General features: G+C 39.2%; 2 protein-coding genes across 2 annotated transcripts; both read right to left on the minus strand.

Annotated features, from left to right (window-relative positions):
• Window positions 1-353: 353 nt before the first annotated feature.
• On the minus strand, window positions 354-5,750 carry LOC135625279 (uncharacterized). Its single transcript, XM_065129844.1, has 10 exons — window positions 5,537-5,750; window positions 3,813-3,897; window positions 2,639-2,713; window positions 2,485-2,521; window positions 2,304-2,387; window positions 1,500-1,560; window positions 1,294-1,400; window positions 1,089-1,154; window positions 795-930; window positions 354-691 (listed from the first exon to the last, which is right to left on the minus strand). The coding sequence occupies exons 1-9, from the start codon at window positions 5,616-5,618 to the stop codon at window positions 835-837; spliced, it is 693 nt and encodes a 230-aa protein (XP_064985916.1). The 5' UTR covers window positions 5,619-5,750; the 3' UTR covers window positions 354-691; window positions 795-834.
• Window positions 5,751-6,708: 958 nt separating this feature from the next.
• On the minus strand, window positions 6,709-8,179 carry LOC135625790 (ethylene-responsive transcription factor ERF003-like). Its single transcript, XM_065130877.1, has 2 exons — window positions 8,112-8,179; window positions 6,709-7,156 (listed from the first exon to the last, which is right to left on the minus strand). Exons 1-2 carry the CDS (start codon window positions 8,177-8,179, stop codon window positions 6,709-6,711), a joined length of 516 nt encoding a protein of 171 aa, XP_064986949.1.
• Window positions 8,180-21,257: the final 13,078 nt, after the last annotated feature.

A 21,257-nucleotide genomic window follows, 5' to 3' on the forward strand; every position in this document is an offset into this window, starting at 1 on the left:
TCTCTTTCTTTGGCCACAAGGGAGCAAAGCATCTCCGCCCACTCCTCCTCGTGTCCTCAACCTCCGTTGCCGAGAGGCTGTAGTGCTTAGTCTCACTATCCTCTCCAAGTGGCAATATAACTCTTCCCTGCTTAAGCTAATGACCCTATTTTTTCACTCAGCCTGAAATGATCATTTTACTATTAGCAAATTCTTGGATTCGACCACTATCGTAGTAAAGAAAGAGGAGAAGCCGCGACGAGCAGTACAGATTCAAAAATGGTCACTAACGAAACCTTCAGGAAAAGATACATAAGACTTTATAATTGGCTTCTGCACTCGAGACTTATTCCCAACATGATAAATACAAACAGTGACCAACAATTGAGCCATCCACTATAATTGGATTCAGCACAATCATCTTACCTTACACAAGAACATGGTGAAATAGGCATGATAACAGGATGGATGATTATCCAGGTCGATTCCAATAATTTGCATTACACTAAAAAGTTTTTGCATCTTTATTGCAAATCAATATAAACTAGAAAACTCAAATTTGTGGGGAGGAATTAAAAAATGTAAGGACACCTAAGTATTCCAAATGAGAGATGCCATGCATTGACAGAACCAAGAACTAGTGTTGATGATGTTCCTGACTTCAGCACAGAAGAAACAATTTCTGCAGTTCTTTAGGGATCTATACCATTCCCTGCAAAATCAGATGGAAAACGAGAGTGGAATTCTGCTTATGAGCATTGTGATCACTTCACAAAAACAAAGAGGAAAACCAAATAGGTTGATGTTCAAAGTACCTTAGATAAGCATAATCAAGGTAGCACCATCCACACCATCTTAACTTTGCTTTTCACGAATCCACTCAACAAAGTTGTCCAAAATTAGAGGCCAAGCAAGTTCCGCATCATAGTTGTCAAGAGACAGGAAGTTTATCTAAACAAATGATGGGATCATGTGAAGCAATTCTTCAATAAAAAAAAAAGAAGCAAATCTAACACAAAATGAAGCACAACCTTCTGGAAATACTGCATATAAGAAAATGAAGATAAGATGTACAAAAACAATCTCAAGTTAAATGGCTCAAAGTGTACCTCATTACAGAATCTGAGAAAGCTTGTCCACTGGTCCATGTTTATGACCTTGTAATCACGTTGGTGCTGCAATTTGGCATGTTCAGAAGTATCAGATTAGAGATTTGAATGAGAACTAATAGTGACTTGATAATGTTTCGGTAAACATAGCAGACATAACTATTACACAGTTTACCAGAAGAGCACAAAAAACTGACAGTGTTACCTTAAGATATTCAACAAGTTTGTCAACTTGAGGTCGGAATTGAAAGCCTAGTACAAGATCAAGCAGTTCACAGGCACTCTCAATATCTATGCACTTTTGTTTGTCCTCTAAATAATACAAAATATCAAAAATGTCAGGAAAATAAAAGATTGAAATACAGAAGCAGATTAATTGTTATAAAATCAAAGGCCAAAAACCTGGTGTACCTGTCAAGCAATAGCGAAATGAATAGGAGTAAAAATCTGAAAAATTTGTTGGCCTTGCCACCTGTAATTTACATCAAGTATCAGCATATTTCCATATTTGATCAACAAGAGCTAAAAAAGGGAGACAGTGGCCTGGTATCATCCATATGAATCAGCTTCAGTTTATTATTGGAGCCAGAAAACATGAATCCATCACATCCATGTTTAAATTGCTGCCCATGATATTCAAAACAGGGATATGGACATGAGATAAATTCTTTCCCTATCTGTATATCTGATATCAAATACACTTCAAATTATGATTACCAACACTAACCTAATGAGAGGACTTATCTGATTAGTATCTACTTACATATTCTCTTCTTATTATTTCTTTACTTTTGCTTTCAGGCTTCTTATTCAAGAAAATCAAGTGGATTGGAAACTCAAAAACAATTATACCATGAGGTTTTTGACAAACCTTAAGTATTATTAGGTGATTCATCTGCTTTATCTATTATCTACATCCATGTCAATCTTATATATAGTCCAATTTCACATTGGTTGTACCTTCAAAGCATACATGTATTCATTTCGAACTTATACGGTTTACAGGGTCATCCAACACCCTCTGTCCAAATTCACATACTCTTGACTAAAAGTGCATAGATATACCGTTTTCTCAATGTCTAATTCCTGTCCCATCAGTTTTCACCTTAAAGAAAAAAAACCTTCTAAGAGCTTAGATCTGAATATTCACACAAGAAACACATAAATTAGGAAGAAGGCCATACTAGGCAAAGATTTAATAGACAGCAAATTGACCTCTTTCTCCAATTCTGATAGTGACTTTTTCAGTTTGCTGATAGTGTCAGAATGCAGTGCTTTTAACCCCCTACGCCACTCTTCCTGTTGCAGAAGGCAAACACATGCAAGTCAAAAAAAGCATCAAATGTTTTCATAAAATATGCCCTTCAGCTGTATTAAGAAAAAAAAGAACACATACCAGGGTAAAGTATCCTTGTTTTTCAGCTTTCATTTTCCTGACAAAATCAGTGTCCACGAATGGTTAGACAGCAATTCAGAAGATTGCTCAATGACAGAAAAAAAGTTACCGAACATGTTCATGCTATTCAATAATGAAGGTATTGATATCATACCAGGCAAGCATAAGTATCCTGACATCAGTATAATCAACCTCCAAATCAGAACAGAAAGACTCAATGCCTTCAGGGCTGTGGACAATAAAAATCTAATATTAACAACATAAACAGACCAGATTTAGTTCTCAGTGATTTATGTTAACCATGAAGGGAAACTACTTTATTTTATAAGATTGTCAACTAAAAAACTACAAATAAAAAACATAGTATTATCTCATTACAAGATAAAACAAAATGGTTAAGTATTTGAGTCAATTATTTCACAAAGCTTTCAAAAGACCATCATAGTACCACGTTATTAAAGATGGATGCACAAACAAATACTTTTAAAAGGTAATGTCTGCGTAGATAGCAACCAAATGACACCAGAAGCATAAGCAGTGCAGGATCGATTAATATATCTATAGATGATGATGTTAAGTTTCTACAGCAACGAAATTGAATCATCAAATAGACTGTCAAATTGTCAGACAATGACCAGGAGATGGTCCCCTCTTCCTGGTTGACATTAGAACACAGTCAATATTCCACCATTTTGGACTTCAATAGACACCAGAGAGATTTTTTATCAGTCAAATGTACATCTACCAGAAACAAAGTGATCAAAAGTATCAGAATACATATTGAATCAACAATATGACAAACAGGTTTCTTCTAACTGAAAAGTCTCATATGGAGTAACTTTTAAGTTGAACAAAGGTCTCTGCCAACTCAATAGATGTACATCAAAAGTCCCATATATAGTATATTTTTATTTCAATATGTATTCCTAAAATTCTTCAGTCTCTGCCAACAAAGTTTCCTTACTGACTTTTCTCAAGCATAATCAAAACCTTCATTCGATTATCCAAGTCAAAGCCACTTTTGAGTCTATGTCTACGTCTAAACCAAAAGACTTGAGGAAATACTAGAAAGACTTGAATTACTCCACAGTTTAACATAGCATACTCCACCAATGGATTTTTAATTAGTTACTAATCTAAAATCACAATTGCACAGGTGCAAAATTAAAATTTAGTATACATTGATATATATATATATATATATGACAAAAAAATAAACCAGAGATCGCCTTTTTCACCAAAAACACCAAGTAAAAAGCCAATGTTGAATACATAATGGTTATGTTCAGATCTGCAGGACATCATGAAAGTCGTTGATAAAATCTTACTCGATCAATCCAGATGAGGCATCTGCATATGCATAGAATAGGTTGTCTATACGTTCCACCTCCTTCGAAACAGCTTTACTAGAAGCTAAACACAAAGAAATTAATAGAACATTGAAGATCGTGCCATAAATTTCACTCAAAATACAAGATTTTTTGTTTAACCTCTTAACTAGATTTCAACAATTTGACATTCAACGTGAATAAGTACGGTCAACAAACTAGCAAGATGCTCAAAGCAAAGCAAGTAACAGAAAAAAAAAAGATTAAATTTCAAACTTTATAAGGACATACAGGCACATGATCCCATTCCAAATTAGGGCAAATAAAAACTTCTTCCTACCGAAGCAATTTTTCACCTTATCACACCATCTTACCTTCCAAAACAAATTTTACCTTGGTTATAATTTATTATCCCAATTCACTTTGTCTGAAATTTCTATTTTTCTTGAGTGATCAATTAGTTCAGTTGTTTCAGCCTGAATTGGCTACCATTTGATTGGACTGTGTAGTTTCCGCTAATTTCCAACAAGCCCGTACAGGTTCTAACTGATTTTGGTTGTTTATGCGCTGGACAAATCAATTTTTGTGTGTCATAGACAATCCCTGACTATTTCCAACCAATCCATATTTTAGTTAACTTTCGGTTGTTTCAAAAAAATCTCACAGTCCAATTCAAACTGATCCAGATCCTAAATCTCACAGTTACTTCAGACCATTGGACCTTGAGTCCAAATTCTTATTCCTCACTCTATCTGACTTGGTTTTGTTTCGTTTTCCTTTGCTTTTTTTTTTCAGAAAGATGCAACCCACAGATAATTTCATCATAGACCCATAAAGGGATACATTTGACCAAAAATTAACTTTAAAAAACCTTACACCGATAATTGAAAGTCGAAATTATGTATAATCCCCAAATTATCGAGTCCTCAACAAATCAACCCATACAGCAATAACAAAGTTGTAAAGTCCCAACCATTCCGAATCGGTTAGATGGATCTTTTGCCATCATTGGGATATGTAAACAGTAATATGATTAATTAAGTTAAAAATATTTAAATCTTTAGTTATAATTTCTATTCGTCAATCTCTCCTCGTACCGTTAATAACAATCATTCACCTCTTTTAAGTACTGCATCTACATATATAGGTCTCATGGGCACATGTGCATACCATTTTAAAATAAATTTGATTACAGACCCCATAAAAATATACACGCGGTCACAAATTTAAAAAATCCCTTTGCCAAAAAAAAAATGAAAATTAAACTACATATATTTCCCACATTGTAGTCCTAAAAAATGTGTTCTGTTCGTCACAGGACATACTATATCATATGGTAGTAACCACACCCTATCAGATCGTTCAATCTATAAGTATACTGTGCTTACAACTAAACAGATTATAATTTACGCCATCACGATCCTAGCAATAAAATGTCAAGCAATTCTACAAACAACGCCAATTCGTCTCAACCGGCATTATATAAAGCAGCAAACACCATCAAAATAGATTCAAGACTTGAACTATTTCCCAATTCCTCACGAGAATCCAAGCATCACCACCGCCAGAAGGGCGTTTATCGATTTCACCGAGGAAATGGAACCAAATCGCACACAAAAGAAGAAAGTCGTATACCAATCCACAAACGAAACAAGAAATCCAAACAAATAATAGATTCATCAAGTTCCAAACAACAGCGGGAATGGATCTGGGCTACCACTTACCGGAGCGGTAGGCATCAGAGGAGCCGGATGAGGGGTTCACGGGCAAGGCGGACCCCGTCTTCCGGGTGGAGGAGCGTCTCATCTCGCTGGCGAGGGATCGAGAGACGGCGCGGTGAGGAACGGGGAGGAGTAGACGCGAAGCAACGCCGTGGGCTTTTGGGGATTCGATTCGAATCCGATGGGGAATTAAGAGTCTTAGGTTCTAATGTCGAACACTTTCGTTAGAGGCCAATGCAATACGCTACGCTACGTATTTCATTTGGATTTGCTTCCGACGTATTTTAGATTTTCGTCTTGCCCACGTCAGTCTACCCGCTTTATAATTGGTGCAATGGAGATTGGTCCCACATGGATTGGCACAAGCGTCGGCGTTGCGGGTGCAATTGCCGTCATCATCTTCACCCCCACTAATTACTCATCATTAACACCTTTCGGTATTAATTACATCGTTATTATTATATCTTTACTATCATAATTGTTTAAATTATTTCTATCATTAACACCATGCAACATTATTATCTTTCCTATCATTCTAATAACATTTTTTGTTACTTAAATATCATCATTGCCATCACACATCGTTCTGTACCATCATCGCCAGTTCATTACTTTCCTTCCTCAACAGTGGATTGTATTTATCATCATGTATACTCAATTTGATCTGGAAAAATAGGTACTATTCTAACTATGCAATAGTGGATTAGATTATATTTTCTCGTGTATTTAGGATTTGCTAAAGACTAATAGTTTGAAAAAAATCCTATGTTAAAGTAATTAGCTAACTTTGGATTATGATAAGAGTAATTAGTAGGAGGGATATAAGGAAGATTATTTGGGAAGGTATCCAAATAAATTTAAGGTTAGTGTAAACATAAATTCATAAACCAATGATTTAATTAAACATTCATGTCATATGTTACATGAATTAACTATATGATCGGGTCATTAACGAGCCGAAACATTTGTTAATCCGAGCTCGAGCCATACTCAAATATCTAATTAAATTCACATTCATATATATATTTATGTGTCTCGTAGAAACCTTCGACTATTAATGCTTCCAACAATGGCAGGTACTCTGCTAAGCATTCCTGTACGACGAGTCCTCTAATCCCGCACCAAATAAGCGGGGGGATTGTATTCTGAATGCAAACGAGAAGAGCAAAAGGTGACTACAGAGAAGTGTAGCAGAGCTCCACGCCGAGGTTGGAGTCCAGCAGCTCCTCTATCATCTGCTCGACCTGATGCTCCTCCAAGTAGCTGAACTCAACCTCATCAGTACCACTCTCTTTCATGATCCAGTTAGGATATACCGGTTGCTCCACGGCCACCGTCATCTTGTTCTTGGGCCGATCAACGACGGAGACCGATACCTTGAGCGCCGGTGAGTTCCTCACGACGGGCTGAGGTGCTGCTTCAAGAGACGCCAGGTTGCAGCGGTGTAGCTTCGCAGTAAGCGCGGCCGATAAGTAGTTGGTCTCGGACGAAGAAGAGGCGGAGTTGGGATTGAAGGGGAAGTTGGTTCTTGCTCTCGGACCGGCGACGAGCCTCGCAGCTTCGTCGTAGACTCTTGCGGCGTCCTCTGCGGTCTCAAACGTGCCCAGCCAAATCCTCGTCTTCCTACAGTAGTGTCCAATTCTAGAGGTTAATAATCATGCAGCTACCTGAAGCAAACCGAGACCAGAGCTAATGATCTGTAAGTAGGGATGTATACAGCAGCGGATGACGAATCTCCGAGACCCAGGAGCCCCACTGCCGCTGTCGAACGCCTCGATATCGCCGCTGCGGCCTAACCATGGGAACAAGCTGCTGTCTTTCTTCTCCTGGTCAATGGAGTGGGATGGAGAAGAAGATGGTGGGGGGCTTTTGGGGAGGGGGAGGGAAGGTGGGGAAGAGAGGAGCTCTATTTAGCTTGTTGTGAGATGTGGAGCCTTTCGAAAGCATTCTGCGAGCAAATTTAGTGCTGGGACCAACAGAGGTTGGTCATCATCAATTTCCTATTCCATTTGATTTCCTTGTGCTGGGGATCAGGCAGTGTCAAGTATGGGCTTTAGATTTGCAGCTATCTCCTGGTCTTTGCAATATCGGACTTGTTCATGTCTGACAGTAAAATCTCCACTGTGGTAATAGGATAATGATAAGCTTGGAGCTAGGAAAGTATCAGTGTTACTGTTCTAATGGAGTATCTTTCCTCTACATTCCAGGTGCAATGCACCATATCATGCATTTTGCAGCTCCTGCTGACCGATACAGTCCATTACTGCTCTGCCTTGGGACCTTGCGGGCTGGAGTCATTGCATGCCCATGTCTTGCTGCCGAAAAGGGAGGAAACCTGTGCATATGCTGCACAGTTTCTAATGGAAGTTCGATGGTTTTGTGTTGGTAATGACCGCATGAAACCTCTTCAGCCAACGTGAGAGAGCCTCCACTTCCTTTTCCCAGGCAAAGTAGAACAAGCAGAGCACACCTGCGCTGCATCCGTTGCTCACAATAGATAGCAGCAGACGTTAATGGACAGATCTTGGATGGTATCATCCTTCATCCTCTCACATGGAGGTGGTGCGTAGCAGCATACCTGATGGTTGTTTCTTGTGCTCCTTCGATGAACCAGTCATGAGTGACACTGTTCATATAATCATCCATGTTTTTTCTTCATTGTAATATAAATTAAATTATCATAAAATAATATATTATTTTATTTAAATTATTAACTTTCTTATTTGTGTAATATAATTAAGAAAAAATTAAAATTATTTTTAAATCATGTAAATAAGTTAAAGTTTTTATCAATTAATTAAATTATTAATTTATTTATTTCATAATGAGTGATGTGATTTTCAGAAAGTAAATAATTTAAATTTTATTTTTATGTGAACCATAAGAAATAAATATTACAATTCTATCTTTATATATATATATATATATATATATATATATATATATATATATATATATATATATATATATATATATATATATATATATATATATATATATATATTAGGGAGAACTAATCTTCTATTGGCACTCGTGGATAAGAGATAGGATATTTTATTCTTTTATTATCAACTTATATTCATATTTTAAAATCTTTATTATTAGAATTATTATAATTTATATAAAGCATAATAATATTTTAATTTTAAAAATGTATGAATAATAAATAACGATAATTGAATTATGATGTTAGAATGATTATTTAATTTAATAATTATTCTAATCAAATTATTTTAATAAATTATATATGATTTTTTATGATTTAATTGGTTTTAAATTTAGAATTGTCAATCTAAATTAGTTAATTTATGAAAAAGAATGGATTTAATATTAATTATTATTTTATAATATTTTAATATACTTATAAAAATATTAAAATCTAATTTTATAATAGATGTCAAATTGAGGTTGACTTGAGTTAAGTTGATTAGCTCGATCGGCCTATGTGGTTAATCATGACTAAACCTATATAGTTAGATATTATCAAGCTCATGGGGTTAGGCATAATCTAGCTTATGTAGCTAGATACGACTCAACTCACGTGGCCAAACATAAACTATCATGTGTGATTAGGTACGACCTAGCACATGGGGTCAAGCATAACGTAGCCTATGTAGTGAATTATAATTTAGCTCATGTGATCAAATATGACCTAACTCATATGATTAGGTATGAAGCATCCCATGTGGCCAAGTGTAACTAACATATATGACCAAGTATAGCCAACCTATATAGTGAAATATGATCGAGCCCATATGACTAGATATAGTCCAACCCATACGGTTAGCAATGACCTAGCTAGGAACGATGCAACTTATGTGGCCAAGTGCGACTCGACTCATATGGCTAAGCATGTCCTAACTCATATGGTCATGTATGACTCAACCTATGTAATAATGCACAACCCAACCTGCTGTTGGGAAATCAACGGGGGCGACATCATATACGCAGCGGAAGAACAAGAAAACAAAAATCCCCGATTCCCAAAAAGATGTTCGTCGTCGTGCGAAGATTGGTGCGCAAAAATCCGCAAAACACAAAACTGCGTATAGAGATTGTGTTACCTAGGGAGATCGTATATCCCTGTTTCCTTGTAGATCCTTAGGAGAGGGTGAAGGAGGTCAAGCGTCCTCCTCTCTAGCGGTGATCCACACAACAGGGTTGCGACGACCCTCCTCAAAACTCCAGGCCTCTGAGGTGGAGAGGGAGAGGAGAATAGGAAAAGCAAGCAAAGACTCTAGCCTATGAGGCTGTGAATCCCTCCTATTTATAGAGATCCCGTGTCAAACCCTAATGGGTCCTTCCCTAGTGGGTATTGGATCTGCATCCAATAAGACAAGGGCTCCGTCGGATATCTCATATCCGAACCTCTACTCATCGCAATGCCTACCATATGTGTGTGACCCTCTAGGCCCAATATCGAGCTGGCCGTGAGTCATACCTGTCAGAACTCCTTCTAACTCAGTGAATTATTATCTCTGTAATAATTCACTCGACTCATCGACTACGGACGTACTATGCCACTACGCCGTAGTCCCCAGACGATACAGGGGAATCCAATCCATTGGACCTGTCTGTCCTCAGTTACCATATACCTATAGTCCCTCATCCATCTAATATCCCAGAGACCGTATATCGAGCATGGTGTTGTCAAACCCATACGGTTTCTACTCGAGTCTCGCTCTAATCGGATTCTCCCGGAGAACTCTTTCTCTCAACCTGAATGACCCTGGCCAGGGATTTGTCTGAGCAAGAACACATGGGATATTCCTCTCATGACGCCGAGAGTGGATGATCCTCTATCGACACTCAATAGCCCTCATAAGGTCGACTACCACTCCCAATGACCAGCTGTACTAGATCTGGGACAGCCAAACCTATAAGTCTGGTATCAAAGAGTGGAGCACTCATACAGGACATCCTTGGTGTCTCAAGTCTAAGGACCAGATACACCACTAGGACTACGGAATCGCTGTCTGACAATAAGGCATCATCAACCATCCAGCATTCCGTAAGCGGATCAATTAGTGAACTCATTCTCCAATGAGCACCTGTACTGTATCCCTAGTGTCCCTACACGAGCAGCTATGAGATCAGCTGCATCCATCATATGGACGGATATACAGCACACTAGTCTATCCGGTTATCACGATGTCCCTCTCGAGTAACCTATGACCGGGATTATTTAGGATATGTGTTTAAAGGTGAATCGATCTCATTATCGTGATCTCATTACGATCCGATTCCCATTGCACAAATTCAAGGACATCACAATATATATATATATGCATTTATGCAATAGTTATAAAGTGATATATGCCAAAATATAATAAGCAAAAAGATTCTGTATCAAGTCACACGTGTCATCACTCACGTGATTGGCTTGCTGGGCACTTATGACTAGCAATCTCCCACTTGACCTAAAGCCAATCACCTATGTGTCTGATCCCCATCAGACCCCTGTGACGCTCAAAGACAAAATGAGACAACGGCTTTGTCAGTGGATCTGCAATGTTATCTTCGGATGGAACTCTTTCCACTGCTACATCTCCTCGGGTTACGATCTCTCTTATAAGCTGGAACCTCCTCAGAACACTTCTGATGAGACCCGGGTTCCCTTATTTGAGTAATCACCCCATAGTTGTCGCAATATAAGGAAGTCGACTTATCGCTATCTGTATCGACTCCCAAATCTGTGATGAACTTCTTCACCCAGACTCCCTCTTTTGCTGCATCTGATGCAGCAATGTACTCCGCCTCTGTGGTCGAGTCAGCAGTGGTATCTTGCTTGGAACTCTTCCAGCACACTGCTCCTTCATTCAAGGTGTACACATACCCTGAATACGACTTGCTATCATCGACATCAGACTGAAAACTTGAGTCAGCGTAGCCTTCAACCTTAAGGCTATTACCTCCATATACTAGTAAAAGATCCTTAGTCCTTCTCAAGTACTTAAGGATACACTTTACTGCTTTCCAGTGCTCCAAGCCTGGATCCGCCTGATACCTGCTCGTGACACTCAGAGCATGCGCTATATCAGACCCAGTACATAGCATGGCATACATGATAGACCCTATTGCTGAGGCATAAGGTATCATATCCATGTTCGCCCTTTCTTCTGGAGTCTTTGGGGACATACTCGTAGAAAGCGATATCCCATGTCTCATCGGTATGAGACCTCTCTTGGAATTTTCCATACCAAACCTTTTGACAATAGTTTCTATGTACCTGGACTGGGACAAGCCAAGCATCCTCTTGGATCTATCTCTATAGATTTTAATCCCCAAGATATAAGATGCTTCTCCTAAGTCCTTCATGGAGAAGTGTCTAGATAACCAAGCCTTTACTGTGGATAGCATTCCTATGTCATTCCCAATGATGAGGATGTCATCCACATATAACACCAAAAAGGTGATAGCGCTCCCACTTACCTTTCTGTATACACAAGGCTCATCTTCGTTCTTAACGAAGTCATAAGATCTGATTGCCTCATCAAATCTTATGTTCCAACTTCGGGAAGCTTGCTTTAGTCCATAAATGGATCTAAACAACCTACACACCTTATCTGGGCAGTTCTTGGACACGAATCCCTCAGGTTGCATCATATACACCTCCTCCTCGAGGTTCCCGTTGAGGAATGCGGTTTTCACATCCATCTGCCAGATCTCATAATCATAGTGTGCTGCAATAGCCAATAGAATTTTGATTGATTTTAGCATTGCTACGGGTGAGAAAGTTTCGTCGTAGTCAACACCTTGCCTTTGACGATACCCCTTAGCCACTAGCCTTGCTTTATAGGTCTCTACCTTTCCATCTACTCCGATCTTTTTCTTAAAGATCCACTTGCAACCGATGGGTACAATACCTTCGGGCGCATCAACTAGGTTCCAAACCTTATTGGAGTACATAGAATCCATCTCAGAATTCATGGCTTCTTTCCACTTCCCGGAGTCTATATTCATAATAGCCTCCTCGTAGGTCTGAGGATCAATATCCTCTACATCCTCTGCTCTAATATGTCCCACATATCTTTCAGGAGGATGGGATACTCTATCAGACCTGCGTAAAGTTGATACTTGTGTATTAGGTACCTGAACAGACTCGGGCTGTAGAGTGGTGCTTGAGCTTGGTTCTCCAACCTCGCTCAATTCTATCATTCTCCCACTGTCTCCGTCAAGAATGTATTCCTTCTCAAGGAACACTGCTCTCTTAGCTACAAAGACCTTTTGGTCCTCGAGATGATAGAAATAATACCCACAAATTTCCTTGGGGTATCCCACAAATTTGCATCGCTCTGTCCTTGATTCTAACTTATCGGGGTTGTGTCTTCTAACATGGGCAGGGCAACCCCAGATCTTAACAACCTTAAGATCAGGCTTCTTCCCTTTCTATATCTCATATGGTGTAGACACTACCGACTTAGTTGGAACTCTGTTCAGAAAGTAAGCTGCGGTTTCTAGGGCATATCCCCAGAATGAGATGGGTAGGTCAACGAAACTCATCATGGACCGTACCATATCTAATAATGTACGATTTCTCCTTTCAGAGACACCATTGAGCTCAGGTGTATAAGGAGGTGTCCATTGGGATAATATCCCATGGTCCTTGAGGAATTGAGTAAACTCTGTACTTAAGTATTCACCTCCTCGATCTGATCGAAGAGTTTTGATACTCTTTCCAGTCTGGTTCTCCACCTCATTCTTATACTCTCTGAATTTCTCAAAGGCCTCAGACTTGTACTTCATTAAGTACACATATCCATACCTTGAGAAATCATCAGTAAATGTAATGAAGTAGGAGTAACCTCCAATGGCATGAGTTGACATGGGTCCACATACATCACTATGTATGAGTTCTAACAACTCATTTGCTCTCTCTCCAGTTCTACTAAATGGAGATTTGGTCAGTTTTCCATGAATGCAAGGCTCACAAGTTGTATATGACACATAGTCGAATGGATCTAGATATCCATCATTTAGCAATTTTTGAATCCTTCTTTCATGGATGTGACCTAGCCTATAATGCCACAGGTATGCACTGTTCAACTCATCTCGTTTCCTTTTGGACATATTTACATTCATGATATGTGGAGTGGTGTCTAACATAAATAAACCATTATGCAATGTTCCTTTCGTGATGATCTTATCATCTAATAATATTGAACAACCATTGTTCTCAAAAATAAATTTATATCCACTAACTGTTAAACATGAAATGGAGATAATGTTTTTGATAATAGAAGGAACAAAATAACATGCATCTAATGCAATAAAAGCTCCACTAGGCAGATGTAGGGCGACCTCACCAACAGCTAATACAGCAACTTTTGCTCCATTACCCATCTTGAGGTCCATCTCGCCTCTCTGTAGTCTCCTAAGCCTTGCCAGAATCTGCAACGAATTTGAATATATAATAAGCACTACCGGTATCCAATACCCATGTGTTATCATAAGAGTCTGACAAATGGAGACTGATCATGAATGTACCTAAAGCTTCATTAAGCTTTTGTTTCGCCCTTTCTGCAAGGTACTCTTTGCAGTTTCTCTTCCAATACCCATCTTTACCATAGTGGAAGCACTGGCCTTTGTCCTTTGCTGGGTCTTTCTTAGCAACCTTTGCTTTACCTTGTTTGCCCTTGCCCTTTCCCTTCTTAAGGGACCTTTCTGCTTTCCTTTTCTTTCTGGTCTCACCAGTGTAGAGAACTGGCTTCTCTTTCTTAATAGTACTCTCTGCCTCCCTCAACATATTGAGGAGCTCTGGGAGAGTCACCTCAAGCTTGTTCATATTAAAATTCATTATGAACTGTGAAAAGGAATGGACTGAAGCACAATGTCCACACACAAGTTATCCTCTAGGACCATTCCTAGACCTGTGAGTTTCTCTATCCACTCAATCATCTTTAGGACATGGTTCTGAACCGGTGTCCCCTCAGTCATCCTAGCGCGGAAAAGGCTCTTAGATATCTCATATCGTTGAGTCCTTCCCTGTTCCTCAAACAATTTGCGGACATGTAGGAGAAATCTTTTCATGTTGTCTCTGTAACTCTGGAGTCATAGAGCCCAACATATAGCATTGAGCAAGAGTGGAGTCATCAATGTACTTCACGTAACGAGCGATCTCATCCTCGCTTGCCCCTTCTTCGGGCGTAGGCATCACTGTATCAAGGACGTACACGATTTTCTCCGCTGTGAGAACAATTCTCAAGTTACGGAGCCAATCCGTATAATTTGGACCAGTAAGACGGTTGACATCAAGTATGCCACGTAAGGGATTTGAAAGCGACATTTTCTGAAAATAAAGATGTAGCAGAAATGAATAACATGCAGATTTTGTAAGAAATAAACTATCAAGATATGAACTTCTATCTTAATATGCTCCCACTATTTTACTAACGAGTCACGCGACACCCTCAGCACGTGAAACGGAAGTCTCCAGCAGACTTCTAGTGGGGATCAGGATCCAATCAGCGTCTTAGTGTAAGGGACTCGACCAATCACACTAAGTCTAAAAGGTAGGCAACTCTTGCCGATCACAACTCCTTGTGATTCCCGTCCTGTTCGGCCTCCGAATCACCATGGCCTCGAGGGACTCGACCAACCATGATGCTCGGTTAAGTCAACACCTTCGTTACAAGATGAGTCTGATTTGATGATATACCCTCGAGGGACTCGACCAAGCATACCATGTCCTCAGGTCACCGGTGACATCTCTATGTCGTAAGCAAGATAGCGAATCGCGATATAGGTGAGTCTCGAGGGACTCGACCAACTCAACCTACACCGGGAATCGATTCCTACTCATAACGATGGAAGGCCACATGGGTCAATCTAATTGCCTCACGTTTACCGACTTAATATTATCGAGAGATGTTTCTATAATTTGGTCTCCTAATATGACATGTCACACATATACATATTTAATATATATCTACATCGCATGCAAATATATATACATATCTAGTATGTGTATAAGCAATCACATCAGATGATCATGGACCACAACCTAATATGATTAGGCCCGAGCCAGTAGGCCTAATCACTCACATCAAGATCTATGTGTGTAACGGTGCATCTCCATGCCCTGTGATCGTTCATCTCGTCCTCGTCGGTTTCGTCGACATCTTGATGCATCTCCATGCATCACGATCGTCCGTCTCGTGGGTCCCGCTATCGCATCCACGCTCCCGCTGCGCCTCCTCATGTGATTACAACTTAATCATAGGCACGCAGGCCCGACAATAAACGAGAAATATAATGGAGGTTCGCAGACCTCAATAATAATAATCACAAGTACACACATCACACGGTCTATGATCATCCGTCCACACATCATACATCACATGTATAAATAATCATCATCATGTAGGACTACTAGATAATAATAAAAAATAATAATCAACTAAATCTTTTAATTAATTAATATTTTTCTGAAATCAGGGACATATAGGGAATTTTTTAATTCCTAAGGGTATTTTCGTAATTTGAACAAAAAAGACAGAAACTGGAATTTCTCAAATTCACAGGGGCAAAACTGTCCTTTTTTCCCCAAACCCTAATTCCCTCTGCTGCTGCCGCTGTCGCTGCCGCCGCCGCCACCCTGCTGGCGGCGACCTGTGCGGCGGGGCGAGGGCACTGCCCTCGCCTGCAGGCGGCACGCCCGCTGGCGGCGACGTCACTGCGGGTGGGCGCCTCCTTCGGGCGTCGCTGCCTCCGCAGGCGGTGCTGTCCCGCCAGGCGGCCGCCCCTGTGTGGGGGGGGTTTCGCCCGCGGGAGCAGCGGCGGTAGGCGTCGCTGCCCTGCGGCGGCAGGCTCCGCTTCCTTGCGGCGGCAGACGCCGCTGCCCTGCGGCGCCTCTGCCCGTGGGCTGCCAGCCCCGCCGGCAGCAAGCCTGCTGCAAGCAGACCGCCGGCCGGCTGCTGCAGGCACAGCGCTTGCGCTGCCCGCCTTCGGCTGCGCTGCACGCACGCAGATCGAGGGCAGCAACTGTTGCTGCCCTTCCTCGCTTTTGCGTCAACGATTTTGACGTCAATATTCTTCCTAAACACAACACACGCAGTTCAAAACCAATCATTCGCACGAACAACCTGGCTCTGATACCACTGTTGGAAAATCAGCGGAGGCGACATCATATGCGCAGCGGAAGAACAAGAAAACAAAAATCCCCGATTCCCAAAAAGATGTTCGTCGTCGTGCGAAGATTGGTGCGCAAAAATCCGCAAAACACAAAACTGCGTATAGAGATTGTGTTACCTAGGGAGATCGTATATCCCTGTTTCCTTGCAGATCCTTAGGAGAGGGTGAAGGAGGTCAAGCGTCCTCCTCTCTAGCGGTGATCCACACAGCAGGGTTGCGACGACCCTCCTCAAAACTCCAGGCCTCTGAGGTGGAGAGGGAGAGGAGAATAGGAAAGGCAAGCAAAGACTCTAGCCTATGAGGCTGTGAATCCCTCCTATTTATAGAGATCCCATGTCAAACCCTAATGGGTCTTTCCCTAGTGGGTATCGGATCTGCATCCAATAAGACAAGGGCTCCGTCGGATATCTCATATCCGAACCTCTACTCATCGCAATGCCTACCATATGTGTGTGACCCTCTAGGCCCAATATCGAGCTGGCCGTGAGTCATACCTGTCAGAACTCCTTCTAACTCAGTGAATTATTATCTCTGTAATAATTCACTCGACTCATCGACTATGGACGTACTAGGCCACTACGCCGTAGTCCCCAGACGATACAGGGGAATCCAATCCATTGGACCTGTCTGTCCTCAGTTACCATGTACCTATAGTCCTTCATCCATCTAATATCCCAGAGACCGTATATCGAGCATGGTGTTGTCAGACCCATACGGTTTCTACTCGAGTCTCGCTCTAATCGGATTCTCCCGGAGAACTCTTTCTCTCAACCCGAATGACCCTGGTCAGGGATTTGTCTGAGCAAGAACACATGGGATATTCCTCTCATGACGCCGAGAGTGGATGATCCTCTATCGACACTCAATAGCCCTCGTAAGGTCGACTACCACTCCCAATGACCAGCTGTACTAGATCTGGGACAGCCAAACCTATAAGTCTGGTATCAAAGAGTGGAGCACTCATACAGGACATCCTTGGTGTCTCAAGTCTAAGGACCAGATACACCACTAGGACTACGGAATCGATGTCTGACAATAAGGCATCATCAACCATCCAGCATTCCGTAAGCGGATCAATCAGTGAACTCATTCTCCAATGAGCACCTGTACTGTATCCCTAGTGTCCCTACACGAGCAGCTATGAGACCAGCTGCATCCATCATATGGACGGGTATACAGCACACCAGTCTATCCGGTTATCACGATGTCCCTCTCGAGTAACCTATGACCGGGATTATTTAGGATATGTGTTTAAAGGTGAATCGATCTTATCGTGATCTCATCACGATCCGATTCCCATTGCACAAATCCAAGGACATCACAATATATATATATATGCATTTATGCAATAGTTATAAAGTGATATACGTCAAAATATAATAAGCAAAAAGATTCTGTATCAAGTCACACGTGCCATCACTCACGTGATTGGCTTGCTGGGCACCTATGACTAGCACCTGCAAATCAAACGTGACCTATTTTAGTAGTAAGACTTAGCTCAACTCACGAGTGAAGCTTAACATAGCATGCGAAGGCTTGCCCAATTATACAACCAGAGCTAAATGCATCATCACCTCTCTATCTAGTTTGTTGTACATTAACCCAATTTAGTACCTAGGATAAGTATATATGACATATATGACTCGTTCAAGACTCAGATAGACTAGTTTGGTATGAGTTAGCACTATGAAATATAGTTTAATTTTCTCTCCTTCTATTAGTTCGAGCTCGTTAATCGACTAAATCAAACTGGTTTTGTCAATTCTAGTTGATTCAAAATGATTCTAGGCTAGCCTAATCAATTCAAGTCTAAGTTAGACTAGTTTTAGATAATTACAAACCAATTATATAAGGATTTGAGATAGGTTTCTTTAAGTCGTAATTAAATTGAGTTTGGTTCAAATAGATTTGGCTATTCCAATTAAGGTTTCGATTGATCGAAGATTATTGAACGATTGATGTCTCATTTCTTTATGATTTGAATTACTTAAAAGTTTTATCTAAAAGTATCATTTGAAAATAATTATTATTTTTTTCTTATTTGTTTAGATTAAATTGATAATATTGATATGATTATTACTATGTTGTATATATGACTATGTTGAGTGGTCAGATCCATCATGGTGTGGAGCCACCAATGAACGAAGTCTAATAAGTCATACATCAAATATAATTCATCATAATATTTTCTCATACGGTTTCTTAAATAAATGTATGAATGAGTGGATGAATATAAATGAAATAATCATGATTGATTATGTATCCCTATCGAGAGTAAGTAGATGATTCTCTTTGGAGATTAATATGCTATCAGACATGACGATCAGATAATTTCTTCATTTATTATTGAGAGAAACATATCCTCTTGTAGACAAGCGAAATCAGTTCATTCGTAATTGGAAGGAATACAATAGATAAAATATGCCTCTTCATTCCTTTATTACCTGACCATTATTTATATCATCAAGATATATTGCATACGACTACTGTTGCATCATATTATTCTTTACATAAGAAATTTTTTTATTTTTTTTATACATGAGTTTTATAATGAATCGATATATTATTATTTTTATATTAAATTATTAATATTTATATAATATTAAAGTATATTTTATGATTTTTTTAAAATTTCATACCAAATATATTGTTATTTATATATTTTATCTTATATTTGTTTTAAAAAATAATATATTTTTTTATAATATATTTAAATTTTGGATGAATATTTTTTTTTTCACTTGTGGTTTTGCTAAGATACGATTTTTTTAGTTACAAAATATTTAATATTACGAAAATAAAATTTTAATTTTTAAAATAAAAATATAATAAAAATAATTTATTTTTTTTATAAATATGAGATGTGACAGCTTCCATGTTCAATCCACAATCATGTGAAAGGCGGCTCATAAGGCTTTTGGATCACGATCTCCAGTGTTCTTACGCTGCAGACATTTCCTGAGTGCTGTGCCTCCATCCAGGGAGGGATGGATTCAGATTCTTGGACGACCTGTCTCCTTTCTGTTGAAGTTTTCCTTTTTGAAGATCACATCTGAAGCGATTTGTCTTTTAATTGATCATTCAAGAGATTGCTTTCACTCTCGAGTACAGATAAGATCGGTAATAAATCTACATCTTGCAGTGAGACCTTGTTATACCATCTCATCTGCTCTGATCCTCTTCCTTCCTCTTCTTGCCAAATCAAGCCACTAAGGTCATGAAAGATCTATCACTAGACTGCATCTGCTCACAGTTCATCCACGACAGCATCTGCTACTACATTGCTAAGTTCATGAAAACTCACAATGTTTTCATGACATGGGGAAATAGTCTACAGCAACAAAATACCTATCCATTTTCCACAAAATTAATTAGGGTTTGTATACAGAAGATTTTTCTTTTATCCTTGAATTCAAATTTCTATCTTTATAACCATTTCTAAGCTAAAAATGAGTTTAATTCCTATCCGGTCTCACGGTTGTAAGAACTCCGACACAAGTGAGTTTATCCACTTCACAAATAGCAACAACAAAAAAAATCTTGTAACAATTGCATTCTGTATCTCCCTATGTCTCTCTTTTTGCTATAAAAGAAAAAAAAATGTAACAAATCATAGAGTTTCTGGGAGAAGAAACATCGTCATAAAGCAATAATTGTTTGCCTAAAAATCCCTAGTGTCTATGAAACAACTCTCCTCATAATACATATAGCTTCTTTCAGGCTCATCGCGAAGATTACCCAAGCTAAAATCCTAAAGAAGAATGAAATTTTGAAAAAAATCAAACATAGAAAATCGCACAACTTATCCAACCTTAAAGTTGACAATAAAATTGAACCACTCTGTTTGAGCTCAAAGGGAAAGGTAAAAACAATCTGATCGACTGATGATCTGACCGCTACCCTGTATTTTCTAGCCAATTCTGTGGTCTACTCATGCACAAATAAAGGGTAACACAATGGTAAAAAAAAATAACAGTCCTCTTTATTTAAACCTTCAGATTCAATAGTGCTACACAAATTAAATATCAACTTCATGTAAAAATGGAAATACTGAATCTCAATATTTAGTTAACATTTTTTGTATATCGGTAAAAACAATTAATAAATGCTTATATGAATATAGTGCAGATCCATAACATAAGCATGCCCAGGAATAACAAACTTGCTGAAAACATATCCACGTTACCGAGCACAATCATAATTGTTATTCTTTATTGAAGTCAGCAATGAATTGTTGTTAGTGGACAATTACATTATTAAACTAGTAGTTGAATGGCAAACAGGTCTATTATAGTAGTCAAAGGCAATTGCAGAAAATTTGAATATGTGTCGATCGACAATTTTAAGACTTTTTTTTTGTGTTTTCTTTGTGTATTTTGTTAAAAATAGAGTGAACATTTTAGCCTGTCCAAAGTGAGTGGTTAGGACATTCGGCAATAGTACTTTAATTTGGGTGCTTTAAGCAAAGGTCTTCCAACCTGCAATCAACTAATTTGTTCCCAGATGGATAAAAGGAGGGCTTTCATCTCATGCATATATGTGCAATTTGCATATCTTTCCATCCTAAAGCAAGCTGACTACTAACATGGTA

This window comes from Musa acuminata, chromosome BXJ2-10 (genome assembly GCF_036884655.1).
Source record: "Musa acuminata AAA Group cultivar baxijiao chromosome BXJ2-10, Cavendish_Baxijiao_AAA, whole genome shotgun sequence".
Taxonomy (NCBI): Eukaryota; Viridiplantae; Streptophyta; class Magnoliopsida; order Zingiberales; family Musaceae; genus Musa; species Musa acuminata.

What these genes read in the sequence shown, in the direction of transcription:
- LOC135625790 (XM_065130877.1), bottom strand. Translation starts at nt 8,179, where the DNA reads ATGGATGATTATATGAACAGTGTCACTCATGACTGGTTCATCGAAGGA. An exon ending in GCACAAGAAACAACCATCAG is followed by an intron (nt 7,157 to 8,111) that starts GTATGCTGCTAC and finishes ACACTACTGTAG; the next exon opens with GAAGACGAGGATTTGGCTGG.
- LOC135625279 (XM_065129844.1), bottom strand. Translation starts at nt 5,618, where the DNA reads ATGAGACGCTCCTCCACCCGGAAGACGGGGTCCGCCTTGCCCGTGAAC. An exon ending in GCCTCATCTGGATTGATCGA is followed by an intron (nt 2,714 to 3,812) that starts GTAAGATTTTAT and finishes TATTGTCCACAG; the next exon opens with CCCTGAAGGCATTGAGTCTT. An exon ending in AACAAGGATACTTTACCCTG is followed by an intron (nt 2,388 to 2,484) that starts GTATGTGTTCTT and finishes CTTCTGCAACAG; the next exon opens with GAAGAGTGGCGTAGGGGGTT.